The sequence below is a fragment of the Sphaeramia orbicularis genome, chromosome 4 (genome assembly GCF_902148855.1).
Source record: "Sphaeramia orbicularis chromosome 4, fSphaOr1.1, whole genome shotgun sequence".
Lineage (NCBI taxonomy): Eukaryota > Metazoa > Chordata > Actinopteri > Kurtiformes > Apogonidae > Sphaeramia > Sphaeramia orbicularis.
In genome coordinates, this window is record NC_043960.1 from 51796771 (window position 1) to 51814514 (window position 17744).

At 38.3% G+C, this 17744-nt stretch overlaps 1 protein-coding gene across 2 annotated transcripts in view; it reads right to left on the reverse strand.

The window, feature by feature from the left end:
• The window catches only part of usp13 (ubiquitin specific peptidase 13), a 52409-nt gene that overhangs the window by 5385 nt on the left and 29280 nt on the right, over positions 1-17744 (reverse strand). For both annotated transcript variants that reach the window (XM_030132622.1, XM_030132621.1), the window contains exons 15-18: positions 17211-17333; positions 13655-13678; positions 13077-13220; positions 3776-3945 (exon numbers count right to left, since the gene is read on the reverse strand). In XM_030132622.1, coding sequence (XP_029988482.1) covers positions 3776-3945; positions 13077-13220; positions 13655-13678; positions 17211-17333 — 461 coding nt within the window. The remainder of the gene's footprint in view (positions 1-3775; positions 3946-13076; positions 13221-13654; positions 13679-17210; positions 17334-17744) is intronic.

A 17744-nucleotide genomic window follows, 5' to 3' on the forward strand; every position in this document is an offset into this window, starting at 1 on the left:
AACTACAGTAAGGAACAGTTTTCCATCTCTCTACAACTATCTGTAAATGATGAACCTGCCCTTGACCTCTGAAACAGTGAATAATGTCAGTAGAGTAAAAAAAAGACTTGGCTTATCCTGTGCAAATATGTCACATAAACAAAGACATACCAAAGGTCATCAAAGGTCCACAGGTTAGACTAGTCCCATGAAAAAACAGCTTTAGATATAAACGGCCTATTACTATAATACTGAGCCAGAATACAAACTCAAAATGAATCACTGAGATAAATCACTGAGAAACAAAAAGATGTAATTAGAGAATATTTAATCATGGTTTATATGTAAAAAATAATGCTACAATGTGTTATTTTTAATGTAATTGTAGGGAATTACCTTCCATATGTATAATTCAGCTATTGTTAGGCTTATACTGAACTACAGGGTGAGTCAGAAAAAAACGCTCTTTCCATTTAAAGAAATTGTACTGCTAAAACGGAAACACTGATTTTTCTTTTGACCATACAGTCATATTGATGTGGTTATTGAGCATGTCTGGTGATGTAGTCATAGATTTATTGCATTGCATAAGAGAGAGAAGGTCCATTGTTTACTGGGCACTGAAATACCTGCCAACACAATGTATGCCACAGTGAACAAACTTGAAATTGACAACAATTACAGGAGTCGGGGCTTTGCTTTCACACTCAGGACATAGGCCTACATGACAGTGCCCGGGGAGTTTTCATCATGGCAAGACCACAGCGATTGCAGGTATTATTTCCTCATCGAGTTGTCTGTTTGGGTCAGGAGAGAGAGTGGCCACCTAGATCCCCGGACTTGACCCCCCTTGATTTTTTCTTGTGGGGGTATCTTAAAAACCATGTGTATCAGACTGTTCCACAAACTCTTCAGGAACTCCGAAATCGCATCACGGCTGAAATCCAAGCCCTACGACGAACACGAATGGCGAGAAGAGCTGTGTTAGAGATGCGACAACGAGCACAGATTTGCATCAATCTGAATGGTAGCCAGGTTGAAGGTCGTGCCGGACGACTTCGTTGAGACAAAACATTTTGATGGCGAGTAAACATGCTGTAATGGTTGACAATTTCAATTTCATTCACGGTGGCATAAACTGTGTTGGCAGATATTTCGGTGCACAATAAACAATGGACATTCCCTCCGTTATGCTATGCCATAAATCAATAATTCAATCGCCAGACATGCTCAATAACCACATCAATATGACTGTATAATCAAAAGAAAAATAAGCATTTCCATTTCAGTGGTACAATTTCTTTAAATGAAAAGAGCGTTTTTTCTGACTCACCCTGTAGTGCCAAAAAACAAAAAAAATCCTTATTTCCAATAATATGTATGACAGTTAACTGCCAATTAAAGCTTCAAACATGCAAAGAACGCATGTGGTACTATAATTAGAAATGTTATTATGCAGTATATCTATAGTATATTAGGGATGCACCGATTCCACTTTTTTCCATACCGAGTACAAGTACAAGTACTTACATTTGAGTACTTGCCGATAAGAGTACTTAATAATCCCATTCCAGTTCTTAGTTCCTTTTGTAAATGTACTTTATTGTCATTGTCATTAGTCTGACTGTAACAAGGTGCTACTGACATTTAATGTGTTGGAATGAGCATTTGTCAATTAATTCACCAGGGGGTGCTGCTCTGAATTAACCATACTGGGCAAATACCACAAAAAAAGAGTTAAGTTTTTTGAGAAGAAGAAAGTCAGTAATAACAAACATGGAGACGACAGAGGCAACACTAATATGATACTAATATTGCAGTGTTTTCGCTAGTAAGGTTTAAAAGTGAAGCTTCAGCAGGTAGAGAAAAGATAAATGAGCGATAAGTTTCGTTTTCACTTCCGCTGGCGGCGGTCCACACCACTCCGAAGCCCCGGCTCTGTCAGTAGTTTTTCACTAACTCACAGTCGCTCTTTGAATAGATCCTCTACCTCCATGGTTCCCGGTGGTATTCTCCATCTGGGTACGCATCCACAAGCACCTGGAAAACGGATGGAATGTACGCGGAGGACGGACAGAACACTGCGTCCGTATCCGTCTGTGTCTTTAACGTTTCTTGCAGTCAGCGTTACTTTTATTATCGTCATTTATTTTGAAAAATCTCCACACTCTTCACACTCTCCACACATTATTCCACCGCCATGTACCTGCTGCACTGAACTGTGAATGTCACGTGGCCATAAGTGGTATCTGTGCATGTGTATCGGAATACTTTCACGAGTACGAATATGAGTACACACACTGAGCATCGGAGCCGATGCCCAATACTGGTATTGGATCGATGCATCCCTACAGTATATATGTATGTATTTTGCATCTTAGTACGGCTCTTTTAAAACTGAATATGCTAGCATACTGTGTGTAATCATTTATTTGCGAGGTGGCAGGCGCCCATCTGTGCCCAGCTCCCCCTGAGGATGTTTTGGTTTTCCTTCACAACAGAGGTGTGATTGTTGGGGGATGTGTGCTTGAGGAGAACATGGATGCAGACTGGTGTGGTAAATGGAGCTGCCTGCTTTTCCTGTCTCTCCCTGTCAGGTCACTGAGGTTGGAAAAAGTCCCTCCTCCTAATTTTGGGTTTATAATAAATGGGCTGTGAGACCCCTCTCTGCTTCACGCCTCCATTGCGCCTCCTGAGAAATATGCGTTTGGTTTTTTTTAGTCCGACAATATCATGGCTGGCAGGGAGATGGGTGGCATTGGAGATGATAAACAAGGAAGCCTGGTGTCTATTCCTGTCACACAACGGTCTGCTGAAGGGGGGAGGTGGAAACATGAAAGGTGAGAATCTGGGACCATTTCATAAACAACACAGCTAATTAATTTACTGCAATCATTACAAAACTACTTTTTGTACTGTATGTTTGACATTTGGTGGATATGTTGAGCAGCTCAGTGTGATGATCCTGTTCCATCAGCAGTGGAGTCTGCTCCGGTGGGACTATTGGTAAACAGCATGTAGAGCAGACATGTTTAATGACTCTGACATGTAGGACCCATTAAAGCTGCTCTTTGGAAAGCAAACAAGTGGGTCAGCCAAGCTCATTTATGACTGACAGACTTTGGATTTCATCTTCTCACCCTCTCTTCACTCTCTTTTTCTGATGTTTTAGACCTAAATTTGTTGCAAAAATCTGTTCTGTCATCAGCTGTTGATGCCATTGTGTTACTATATGTTCAGCTGTATCATTTCCACTTTTAGGGCAAAGCTTTTTAAGGTGTTTTCTCAGCATCAAAATCTAAGTCTGATCCATTATAATTAACCTGGTCTCTGAAGTCACTGAAACCAATTCTTTGTAGACTCAGCAGCTGAGTAAAGATTTGATCATATCAATGAGTCGAATGTTTTAGTTTTTAAATAGCATTTTAGAAACTGTATAGTAAACATATTTTTTTCTTTTTTCTTTTCCTGTTAAAACCATTATCTATTTTTGGAAAAATACATTAGCTGTACTTATTCTTCTGATCATTCAAAATAAATTTCTTACAAAAATTCAATTCATCATTTTCTTTGCAGCAGAAAGTTTAGTTCCAGGAAAAAACACTGAAAACTAATAACCCTGGTGTTCTTTAAAAGTACTGAGGATTATTCTCAATCATCAACAGATAAAATGTAATTATTCAACTACAGGTTTTCATGCAACATTGGGAAATAAATGTCAGTATGAGGAAATAGGAAAAAGTGATTTGTCTGGAGACAGAGTGTGAATGTGAACAGAGTGGGTCAGAAAGCTCACCGTGGCTTTGAGGGCTCGGATGCTGTGGATGCGGGGGAAGCCCATTGATGTGAGGATGGCAATGCTCTCTTCAGGGGGGGAATTGTCAAGAGGGGTGGCCCCCATGGGGCTGTCACTGGAGGAGGGACCAGGATCCATCATGGAGGGCAGAGCCAAAGGCTCTGCAAAGTCTACAAGACGAGAGAGACAGAGGGTAATCCACAAATAGAATTACTGTCCTTTTATTCACAAAAGAAAGTAAATAATGTGTGCCAAAGTCATCACGGTTTTTCTAAGTTCAAATGTGAGTCAAAAATCTGTCTAGTTTACAAATGTAATAAAGATTTAAGTATTCAAATTAACAACAAAAAACCTAAATTTTGTCAATAACAAGAATATTTATATTAAGAACATCTGATGCTGAAAAATAGTTTAGAATCCAGAAACAGATCTGAATATCAGGAGGTCAAATACAAGAGCTGTTACATTGAATTTCTAACCACAAACATCAAACAAGATATTTCCTAAGTGAAGCTCACATGTTTGATCTTAAATTCAGACAAATGTATTAAAATAAAACAACTAAGTCATAAAAAGTAACTCAGGAGAGAGAGAGAGAACATGTACCTTCAACCACAGCATGAATTATATCTAAAAATTTCCACTAAATTGCATTTTGAACACAGAGTGAAGTAGCCCTCAACCTGTGAAGAAGGACATTCCTACTGTAATTACTCTGCTGTCAGCCTTAAACACAGCCTCTCATGCTGTCCTTGACGGAGACGAAAATGCGTAATGCTCCACTCCCTGTACGCTATCTTTCCACCGGACCCTCCTTGTCTTGTGTCCTTTTGAATTGCCCTTAATAAAGTAGTTTTATGCAGTAGAAAGATGTCTGTCTTAGAGACAGGAACATAAAAGATGGAACTGAAAGGTTTAGTTTAATGATTGGAAGAGATTATTTGTGAACGTAGTGTTCTGGTGCTTGTGCAAAATTAATGGTAGATACTACTGCAAAAGGAAAAGTTAGTTAAAGAGGAGTGGTGCTATTGTACAAGTAATTAGAGGAATGTGTGGGTGGCAGAATGAGATGTAACCTTGGTGCAACAGACAGGGACAGACCATTTTACTGATGTTACTGAGACTGAATGTAGCCCATTTTGCAGAAGCATTAGGCCCATTTAAAAACCAAGATGCAGGGGGCCGCTCTCATTTTTCCTTCACTGTAGAGCCCCTTTACAACTAACCAGGGAAATAAAAGTGACACGAGAAAAACCCTCAGGGGAACGGTTCCACTGATGAGAGGCTCTACATTCAACACAGTCAGCTCTCTAACTTTATGGAGATTTCCCAGGCAGACATAAATACCTACAGTCCACAAAGGGATGGAATGAACAACATCAAACAACCATTGTGACACTTGGAAAAAACAGCTCTGATCTCTAAAGATGTAAGATGGGTGTATCTTGCTATAAATTACCTTTGTGCTTAAAAAAAGTCCAACACAAATAAACTTGTCTGTCCTGTATGTGTAATATATTTTGTCAGCATCCTTAAAGAACTGTTTCTGGCAGGTTCCATCTCGTGATGGCTTGTTCAAGTCTGTAGACTCTGTGGCTTCTCTCTTTGGTTGCAGCTGTTCTGGCTATTTGTCACCAGTATTTTAGGTTTCTGTGGGTTACAGTTACCTCTTTAACCTGAAAACATTGACCCCTATGTTGACCCTGACATTTGGAAAAAAAATACACTATGTATAATTATTAGACCCTTGCAATCATAGATGGCAAAAGTCTACACATTCTTTAGTCCATTACAAATATGGACGGGTAAAAGTAGAACAAGAGAAAAAGTAGGCGGAGCTTACTAATACCCCCGCCCGGTTGCACACTGATACCCCATCTACCCAAGGATACATTTTGGGTCTTCAGTTTCAATCTTTTTAAAAACTTATCAAAAATTTCCCAAAAAAAATGCAAAAATTGAGAGAAAGAACGTGCGTGGAATTTTAAAAGAATCGAGTGAATAATATTTGAGTAATCCATTGGACAAATCGTCTACGTTGAAATTTTCAAAAATATATAAAAAAATATCAATGAAAATTCAGCCATCAAATTGTGCACTGCACCTCTCCTAGTGGTGAAGAACATGTTTGTCCATTTTGAAAAAAATCGAGTGAATTATGTTCGAGAAATAACTTTCAAATATTTGTAAAAAAATTCAAAAACTGAAATTCAGCCATGAACACTAACGTCATTCCAATTTAGTTTTCAATGTCAGAAACAATACAATATCTTCACTCCAGGGGCGTGGAATTGCGGGACATGTCCCTACCAATATCCAGCCTCTACTGTGTAGTCCCTATCACTCCAACCGCTGTCTGTAGTGTTTAGTCAATGATTATGGCACACAAAGGGTTAACAGTCGGTCTCTGCTAGAAGTCCCGCCTCTAATGTAAATATCGCTCTCCGATTGGCTCTTTGGTTTTGCTAACGTACATGTGATTGGCGTCTCTGCTGTCACTCCTACTTGTAAAAGGAACCTGCTAGTTGGACTGCTAATGTAAGTTTTCAATATGTTTGGCATTTGTTCTGCCTGAGTCACGTCAGTTAGAGGGATTTTAATATCAGTGGTGTCATTTACATGTACATAATTGTGTGCATGTGCACACCCATGTGTATGTGCTCGGTAATTAGGATGTAAAGGATGTCAAAGAAAAGAAAACTGGACGTAAGACACTTCTATAGGAGTCAAAGTGTAAGTTAGTTCAAGGGTATAGAACTGTAGAGGCTCAACACAGATATTGAATAAAAGACACTATTTAATGCCAAACAGAAACACTTTTTAAAAGTTACTTTACTTATTATTTTAATGCATTTCTATGGAAGAGCAACTGTTGAAAAAACACACATAAAGAAAATTTGTGGGGAAAATACAATAAAACCTCAGATTCTAAATGTGATTCTAAATGTGATTTTATCCATATTTTGGGAATAAATTATATGCAATAACTGAAACTAAAAGCCTTTTTTTGCTCAGGCAACAACTGTACCATCAAACTCTATGATCATTGTGTCCCTAATATATTCATATGTCATGCATCAACATATTTATGTCAGGTGACAGAGAGTAGAGAGGAGGGAGGAGGTAGAGGAGGAGAATAAGGAGGAGGTAGATTAGGAGATGCTGGAAATTCACAGGTGAGGTTAAGTAATGATGGATGTGTTAATCATGAGAATAACTTTGCAGAATGCATTAAATTCTTGTATTCTCTTTAGATATTCAGATATGCATTACAAAGATGTCAATTACGAATTTTTTTTCTGTCTATGATTGTTTGCTTGTTTGATCAGCTCAACATGACGTGAAATTATGATTGCAAATTAGGGCTGCACGATTCTAGCAAAAATGTGAATCACGATTCTTTTGCTTAGAATTGAGATCTCGATTCTCTGGCACAATTTTTTTCACAAAATGTTTATTGCACCGCTGTCAAGGAAAATGGGTTCTTTTACCTCTGATTCGCATCTTTCATATCACTCTGCAAGTAGTCTGGTCACTTATGCAGTGTTTGCTGTGGAATTGATCTTTTGGTGTGGTTGAGTGTAATACGGTGCATGTTCCGGCGGGGGTGCGTTTCGGTCGGTTCCGGGGGGGGTGCTCGGCCACATGCATTTCAGGATGTATTTCTATCTAATAACTAAAGAAGATGTGTTTGGAGTAGGGATGGGAAGATTATCCGATACGTATCGATACACTGACGCACACATGCACAATCCGAGAGCACCAGTAGAGTAGCTGCGAGTGAATGAAAATTTTGGGTTGATATCCAGATGCATCGGTTATTAAATATTTGTATTGATAAAATTTGATTCATTCAATAGAATATATTTTTACTTGCATTTAAAAAGTGTTCCTATTTATTTAGGTAAAGTTTTTCTTTCCTGAAGACCCACGTTAACATGCACCACAGATTCGTGGATGTGTACAGTATGAGCTCCGCCGATGCACTGAGGCTCACGCACCTCAGACAAATTCTATATTTAGTGTTTGAGTGTGGGGATATACAGTCATGGAAAAAGTTAGGATGCTCCCTTTTTACATCTTAGTTTTCTTCACCATATCTAAATATCTGAGATTTTTATCTTTATTTTAACTCTACAAAAATGTGGAGTAAATATAACTAAAAAGATGAAACTAAAGAAATGCTTTTTAAGATGTGTTGGTAAATTCTAATTAATAATTTATTTATGAGGAAAAGTTAGGACACACTTGTCTTCATTATTTCAAAGATAGAATCCTAAAAAAGCCTGTCTAACAATATTTAACTAGTTTGCACCTGATCAGGTTCATTCAATCTGCATTTTAGGCATTGGAATTAATAATAATGAACGTAAGTGTCCCAACTTTTCCTCCCAAATATATTGACTTTTACCAACATATTTTAAAAAGCATATCTTTAGTTTAATCTCTTTTGGTATATGTGATCCATATCTTAGTAATGTTATTAAAAAAAAATTTGAATCCTAGATATTTATAGGGTACAGAAAACAAAGATTTAAAGGGGATGTCCTAACTTTTTCATGACCGTATGTGAGGCACATGTTCTGAAATTGCACAGAAGCCAGTTTGTGAAAAGTCATAGTTTTATATGATAAACAATCAAGCTCATTGAACTGCACTGCATATTTTTTTACAGAATGAATGTGTTGAATCAGAATGTGCTTAATCAATCTGTAATTGTATCATATAAAAAGTATTTAGTCAGCCACTGATTTTGCAAGTTCTCCTACTTAGAAAGATGAGAGAGGTCTGTAATTTTCATCAGAGGCACACTTCAATTATGAGAGACAAAATGAGAAAAAAAATCCAGGGAATCATATTGTAGGATTTTTAAAGAATTTATTTGTAAATTATGGTGGAAAATAAGTATTTGGTCACCCACAAACAAGCAAGATTTCTGGCTCTCACAGACCTGTAACTTCTTCTTGACGAAGCTCTTCTGTCCTCCACTCGTTACCTGTATTAATGGCACCTGTTTGAACTCGTTATCTGTTTAAAAGCCACCTGTCCACAGCCTCAAACAGGCAGACTCCAAACTCAACCATGGCCAAGACCAAAGAGCTGTCGAAGGACACCAGGAAGAAAATTGTAGATCTACACAAGGCTGGGAAGAGTGAATCTACAATAGGGAAACAGGTTGGTGTGACTAAATCAACTGTGGGAGCAATTGTAAGAAAATGAAAGACATACAAGACCATTAATAATCTCCCTTGATCTGGGGCCCCACGCAACATCTCATCCCGTGGGGTCAAAATGATCATGAGAACGGTGAGCAAAAATCCCAGAACTACACGGAGGGACCTGATGTGCAGAGAGCTGGGACCAAAGTAACAAAGGCTACCATCAGTAACACACTACACCGAGAGGGACTCAAATCCTGCAGTGCCAGGCGTGTCCCCCTGCTTAAGCCAGTACATGTCCAGCCCGTCTGAAGTTTGCCAGAAAGCATATGGATGATCCAGAAGAGGATTGGGAGAATATCATGTGGTCAGATGAAGCCAAAATTGAACTTTTTGGTAAAAACTCAACTCGTCGTGTTTGGAGGAGGAAGAATGCTGAGTTGCTTCCCAAGAACACCATACCTACTGTGAAACATGGGGGTGGAAACCTCATGCTTTGGGGCTGTTTTTCTGCAAGGGGGACAGGATGACTGATCCGTGTTAAGGGAAGAATGAACGGGGCCATGTATCGTGAGATTTTAAGCCAAAACCTCCTTCCATCAGTGAGAGCATTGAAGATGGAACGTGGCTGGGTCTTCCAGCATGACAATGATTCCAAACAAACTGCTTGGGCAACGAAAGAGTGGCTCTGTAAAAAGCATTTCAAGGCCCTGGAGTGGCCTAGCCAGTCTCCAGACCTCAACCCCATAGAAAATTTGTGGAGGGAGTTGAAAGTCCGTGTTGCCCAGTGACAGCCCCAAAACATCACTGCTCTAGAGGAGATCTGCAGGAGGAATGGGCCAAAATACCAGCTACAGTGTGTGTAAACCTGGTGAAGACTTACAGGAAACGTTTGACCTGTCATTGCCAACAAAGGTTATGTTACAAAGTACTGAGTTGAACTTTTGTTATTGACCAAATACTTATTTTCCACCATAATTTACAAATAAATTCTTTAAAAATCCTACAATGTCGTTTCCTCTATTTTTTTTTTTTCTGTTTGTCTCTCATAGTTGAAGTGTACCTCGGATGAAAATTACAGACCTCTCTCATCTTTCTAAGTAGAACTTGCAAAATCAGTGGCTGACTAAATACTTTTTTGCCCCACTGTGTGTGTGTGTGTGTGTTTTTTTATATATATATATATATATATATATATATATATATATATATATATATATATATATATATATAAAAATAAATCAGGAAAAAATGGCAGGGGTACGAATAATTCTATATACTGTCACACTATCTGTATATACAGACCTGATCAAAATCTTAAGACCAGTTGAAAAATAGCTAGAATTTACCTTTTGCACATTTGGATCTTAATGAGGTTTTAAGTAGAGCTACCATATACAAAAGCAAGAAGGGGGAGTGAGACAAAAAGCACTTTGAAAAAGTAATTTATTGAAAACAAGTAAATTGAAATAGGCTGTTTATCAGCTGATCAAAAGTTTAAGACCGCAGGCTATAAAAGCCAAAATCTGCTCAAAATTCTCATTTTCTGTCGGGCATTCACACAGTCATGCCCTCCTGATGGCTAAAGCTAAGAAGCTTTCTCTTCTTGAACGTGGTCGGATCGTCAAGCTGCATAAGCAAGGCCTCTCACAGCGTGCCATTGCTGCTGAGGTTGGAGGCAGTAAGACAGTCATTCTAAATTTTTTGACAGATCCTGAGCATTATGGAACAAAAAAGTCAAGTGGTAGACCCAAAAAAATTACACCTGCGCTGAGCCGGAGGATCCGATTGACTGTCCGTCAAGACACAGGGCGGTCCTCGACCCAAATTAAGGCCCTTACTGGTGCCAACTGCAGCACAATAACCATCAGACGGCATTTGCGGGAAAAGGGTTTCAAAAACAAAAAACGAATTCAAAGACCTCGTCTCCTACAACGCCACAAAACTGCCCGTTTAGACTTTGCCAGGGAGCATCAAACATGGGACACTGAAAGGTGGAAAAAAGTTTTAATTCTCTGATGAGAAAAAATTGAACCTTGACGGTCCAGATGGCTTCCAACGTTACTGGTATGACAAGGAGATCCCACCTGAGATGTTTTCTACCCAGCACAGTGGAGGGGGGTCCATCATGATCTGGGGTGCTTTTTCATTCAGTGGAACACTGGAGCTTCAGGTGGTGCAGGGTCGTCAAACGGCGGCTGGTTACGTGCAGATGTTGCAGCGGGCATCCCTCATGACTGAGGGCCCTCGTCTGTGTGGTAACAGCTGGGTTTTTCAACAGGACAACGCTGCAGTTCACAATGCTCGCTTGACGAAGGACTTCTTCAGGGAGAATAACATCACTCTTTTGGACCATCCCGCGTGTTCCCCTGATTTAAATCCCATAGAGAACATTTGGGGATGGATGGCAAGGGAAGTTTATAAAAATGGCCATCAGTTCCAGACAGTTGATGCCCTTCGTGAAGCCATCTTCACCACTTGGAGCAATGTTCCCACCACCCTCCTGGAAACACTCGCATCAAGCATGCCCAAATGAATTTTTGAAGTGATCAACAAGAACGGCGGAGCTACTCATTACTGAGTCCTACTGGGAAAATTTTTTGTTCTGGTTTGGAGAGTTTTTTATAATTTTTTGAGCGATGGTCTTAAACTTTTGATCAGCTGATAAACAGCCTATTTCAGTTTACTTGTTGTTTTCAATAAATTACTTTTTCAAAGTGCTTTTTGTCTCATTCCCCCTTCTTGCTTTTGTATATTGTAGCTCTACTTAAAACCTCATTAAGATCCAAATGTGCAAAAGATAAATTCTAGCTATTTTTCAACTGGTCTTAAGATTTTGATCAGGTCTGTACTGCCACAGCTCATTCTCAACAACACTCTACTTTTGACACTTTTTTTTTTCACTATGAGGAAGGTCACTATCCACAGCTCACACAATCCAGCACAAATTAATACACATGCTTGACATCCATGACTAAACTGTATGTCATGCAAGAGAACCAATGAAAGTAAAAGAATGGTCAAAAATGTCATATCGATATTTAAGATGTATTGATCGATTCAGTGTTGGTTTATACGAAAAGTAAAAAGCAGAAAACACTCTTACACTGCATACTGAATTAAATTTGGAGAGAAACATAAAAAAATCCAGTTGGTTCAACTTGAAATAAAGGTTAGGGTTAGGGCTGTGTTTTAGGCTATAATTAAGCTTCTTCATTACATACTGAGAAGGTGATTACTTGAGTTTAGACACATCTGTCAATACAGGGTGTCCCATAAGTCTCCATACATAGGAAAAATAAACGTTTCTTGACATACACCATTTTTATTTATATAATATGCTCTATATGACTGCCATTTTGTCGGGAACACATTTCAATGCGTGTCCTCCACTGCTGAAGAGCTATAAAGAAGAAATATAAAGAAATACATGTTAGAACCATATGTATTATGTCTCCTATGTATGGAGACTTATGGGACACCCTGTACTTTCTAATACTGGATGTGAACAGACATACAGATGGACCTTCATGTTGAGACATCTGAGACTACACCATTAAAGCAAGGTCTGAACAGGGCCTATGATCTGAACTGGTGGGAAATGAGCTCTCCTCAATGAGCCACTTGACATGTACAGTAAAAATCTTATTATCTGATTTGTGGAGTTATCAGATTACTCAGGTGATCATGTAAACAGCATAATTTTATCAGATAAATCTGATTAACACACCTGGATTGTGCCAAAATACTCCGATGTTTTCATACGTATATGCCTGTTAATATGGTTTATTTCCTTCTTTTCCATCTGTGCATGTGTAAAAACAATTCAATCATAGAAAATGTAAGTAATGTAGTCAAATGTGAGTGGAAGACAATAACAGGTAGTTTGATTCTACTGTCACTACACTGTACTCTGAAAGAAATCCAATAATGGACTGAAACATGTAAACCAGGGTTTTTCAATTATCACCTTTCTGAAGAACATGCGAATGCATTAGGTCTGATTATCACAATTATACCATTACTCCTAGTTATTGTAGTTTTATGGTCATGTAAACAGGTTCAATGTGGATTAATAAAGACCATCTGGTCTACTCTAACCTACTGATACCCATGTCATGTATGTGGTGCTGCTGCCGTACCAGGCTCCTCCATGTGGGCTATGATCCAGTTGAAGGCCATCTCAGGGCCCATGTTGCCTGTGTAGTAGACTGCCTTCCTGCAGGCCTCCAGTGGGAAGCCCATCTCTGCCAGCTGCAACACCGCCGCCTCGTCTATTTCTGGAGCTGGAAATGCGACAAACCAACATCAATAACTAAAACATACAGTTGCTGATTCAACAACACCAATAACCCCCCAGTTTAAACAAGAAAACAGATTTCACAGTGGCTCTCTCTTTGGGCCTCATTAGACAAAGAGGCCAGAAAGAGGTTCAACCCTGGGGAGGTTTCTTTATTGAGGCGTGATTTATCAAGGAGAGAAATGAGTCTGGCTAAAACGAGCAGAGCCACACAGAAAAGTAAAGTTTGTTTGGAAGTAGGCATCGCAGAGCTGTGAGAGCAGCTGCAGCACCTGCTCACATACACAGAGTCAGAGATTCAGCTCTCATTCATCACTACTGTTTGGTGCCCAAAATACATTTTGCATGGCTGTAATTTATATCTATTTTACATTTCTTACAAATAGTACAGAATGATTATAAAATAAACAGAATACTCACAGTCTATGGAGCTCATGGAGTTATCTGAAAGAAGAACAAACTCAGATCAACAACATGCTCATGTAAAGGCTGATACATGTTTTTCTGTGCTTCGAATCAATAAAACTAATTCTACATATACATATATCACTACCCTGCATTGTCAAGATTGCCCCTCGCTGTTCCTGAGCACTGGACTCATAACTTCAGTGGCCTCAGTTTAGTAAACATTCATGATTTTTGCAGTGCTTAAGCAGTTGCATAACACCAGAGCTGTGTGAGTCACAGTTTGTGGCTTTTTCATTCATGCATTCAATACAAAGGGAATAAGAAAAAATATTAAGAAAAGCAACAATGACACAGAAAGAATTATAGTAACACCAAGTTAAGAATGTTAGATAAGATAACAATTCATCAAGTCTTTAAAGAATCAAGGCTTATGCACCTCTTGTAAACCTATTTCATTACAGAAGATCAGATCTGAGATTTTGTGGCATAGCTAATAACAGATCTTCTCAAACAGGCAGGGGGTTAAATACACAATTAACACGTTTCTTGTTGAAAATCAATAGGTGGTATGCTTTTACTTGACCTGATTGCACATATTTTTCTGATCATTGTACTTTGAACCTAATACAATATTTGACAGACTCCACCACATACTTCATATGAGCACATAAACACACAAGAAAATCACAAACATCATTTATAATCTCATAGGAAAAAAGTGTGATCAACCTCAAAACAAGAAATCAATATTTATATGGCTTAAAAGTTTTTTTTTTCCCTTTGAGAAACGCAAATGACAAAAAAAACACCATCCATTATTTTGTCTCCTTATTTCAAATGGCCTGGAATAATTGAGTGAGTGGATGATACACAGGCCAATGATAAATAATGTAGTTCAAGCAGCGTACAGGAAAACACATCTGCACGATGCTCTGTAATCAATGAGAAGCACTGAAGCCTCGTGGAGACAGAAGGGTGACGAATGACTAATCAGTCCTCAAGCCTGCTGGAGGATAATGGGCCGGTGGTTAATTTCCCACTGACAAAATTCATCCTATAAATGTGAAATAAATCAGCAAATGTATTGAAAACAGCACTTTATCTCTTCTGGTCTCTTCTCATTTCACAGTTTAAACCACAAAATTTATACACTAGAAGCTACTTTAACCTGAATGTCCAAAGAATAAAAAGCTCCAAGGGAAGCTATCAAAGAACACGTTCCAATCAAGTCCAAAATAGAGATTTCATTTTCCATACCAAACAAATACATGTGCACATTTTCATGCACTGATTTACACTGCAGCCATCTAAGATAGCTGTGTAATTCTCAAAACTGTATGCACTGGGGAAAATACAATGTGTGAGACATTTGAATAGATTGTCCAAGAAGCAATTCTGGAGGAAAGATACCAAATAGAGTTTAACTTTGAACCCTAAATATATGTAGATACATTTGAACAAATGTACAAACTCCTAGTTTGTCCTCAGTTACCTGTTCTGACATTGACCTGGCTACATGTTTACAGCAGAAGGCTACTGGCAGAAGCTACAGTGTCTTTGCATGCTTCCATGGACACCGTTTTGGGTTTGGTTGGAGCTTGAGATGGGACAGAACACTTTGTGCTTTATGCCTGCTAAAATATTAAGCAGGACAATGATAACTTGATGTAGCTGTACTTTGCAAACAACGGAACAGAGGAATAGGAGGTACAATCAGAGCAGGCAAACGACGAAAAGGAACAGCAGTTGTCTGGAGTATTGAAAACCAAAAAAAAAAACAAAAAACAAAACCCTCAGCTAGACACACAATGTATAGAATACTGGAAGATAGGGCTGGACGCTAAAACCATCTTTCACATTATTATGACTTGTTATTATGACAACTATTATACTACGACCCTTCATCTTGTTGAGTAAATCCTCAGATTGCACTCATTTTGCTGACTTTAATTTCATGACAGTTGGCAAATATTAAATCAAAATAAATTAAATGAACACAAGACAAACATCACAGACATTACATTATTTTGTATTTGTATGTTTACATTGTTTACCCTGTTACATTTGCACTATTTAAAATGTTACATGTATGTTTACATTGTTTGCACGGTTACATTTACACATTTTTATTCCACTTCTATATTTTTAAATTTTACCCTTTCATACAGTATATCTCTAATTTGCACATATTTTGATTGCACACTTCCTTATATCTTGTATTTTTCTTATATGTCTGTATCTTATTGTGTTGTTTTAGATGGTGTAGGTATGATGATTAGATTGTGTAGGTTTAGATGCAAGTGCACTGTTGCTGGCAGAGACCACCTGCAATTTCATTGTACAACTGTTGTAATGACAATAAAGCCTGTTCTATTCTATTCTATTTGCATCTTTCTTAAATAATTTAAATCCACACATACATGTCAACTTCATCAAATTTCACAAAAGAATGAAAAAATAAAAGATATAATAAACAGCAGTGAAGAAAAAATGATTTGGCATTTATTGTGATAATTACCAAAGTCTTTGATCCAAAAAAATAAAAAAAAAAACCAAAACCACTGCTTGAGTTGTGTAGTGAAAGTACTGCTTGTTCCTGTATATTGTATCCAGTTCTCTGGAAACCGCACTACAAGGCGATCTCATAAAATCATTGTAACGCATTAGGCTTTTTCCCACTGTGAACACAACAACTTTTCAGTAATTGATTGAGTGCGACTTTCCCCTGGGAATCAATTCAATATGCCCTTAAGAGAAAACTATAGCAGCTTTGAGCAGAATATCATATAAGAGACAATTTCAAGGATCATTAGACTCTGCTACAAAACACCCTACACCTCCTGAAAAGGATGTACAAGAGCTGCTTTGAAACAGCACACACTTCAGTCACTTGGTAATTGACCAGCTTATTATATTCCACTGGAAAATCTTTTATTCTGAGGGATCGTTCCAATTTTCATGTGATTAATAATGTGGTCAACATAATTTAGCCCATTTCTGTTTAAAAAAAACATAAAATAATATAAAGCAGGTGCTCGGGGAAAACAGTGACCCTTGAAATTAATATCCAGACTGTGAAATTCAAAGAGAAAGGCCAAAAATGCCCCCAGTAGTGAGGAATGCCATTACACATTGGACTTTAGAAACATTTTTATGCATGAAAGCAATCACCCCTGTGGGCCACAGCAGGTGAATCATGGTAGCACGAGACTAAGGGAACCTTCTCCATGAAGTCAGGTTGAGAAAAAATGGATATAGTGTTATATGATGTTTTTATTTGGCCCATATTCCACTGAAAACAATTTGAGAGTAAAGCTGTCCTACATGGTGGATTACACTTAGTGTAACCTCTGCTGACCAGTAAACTGCACTTTCCTTGTCACTGAAATATGATGTACAATAAACCAATCAACAGATAGAAAAATCAATCAGTTTGGTGGCAACTGTGAGTATAGTTGTTTTGTCATGACACTTTCCTTATATGGTGTATTACATGGTTAAGGCCTAATCCATACACACACACACCTTAACCAATCTGGTTGTAAAATAAATGTGCTGCCTACTGTACCTCTGGTGTCTTCAGGCAGAACGATTGGAGGCATGAGGTCAGGCAGCTCTTCCTCGCCTGCCTGTAGCCCCGTGGCCCGCAACCGGTTCAGATCCAGAAAGTCTGGGACATCAATGGCCAAATCTACAGAGAATACATAAAATGGATATAAAACTCAAGTGGAAGACATTAGTAAGCACTTACCAGTCTTTATTACTGTGGAATGACCAGCACTAGTTAAAGCCTGAATAACCACAGTCTCATTGTCTTCTAAATCTTTTCTCAAACACATATTTATATATTTTCTTCATAGTTTTGGTGTTAACTCATTTTCATTTCCCCCAGGAGGGAAAAGTCTGTGGTCCCAAGTGCAGCTTTACTTTATAACATGATCCACAAAATCAAATCCCGCAAATATGTTCCACTGTGAAACCCATACTATATAAATTCATTACCACAATATACCTTACTTATGATATTACCATATCTCATTACTGAAGAAACACACTTTACTCTGTCTGAAGTAACCAAGATCCATTTGCTAATCTATGGGAG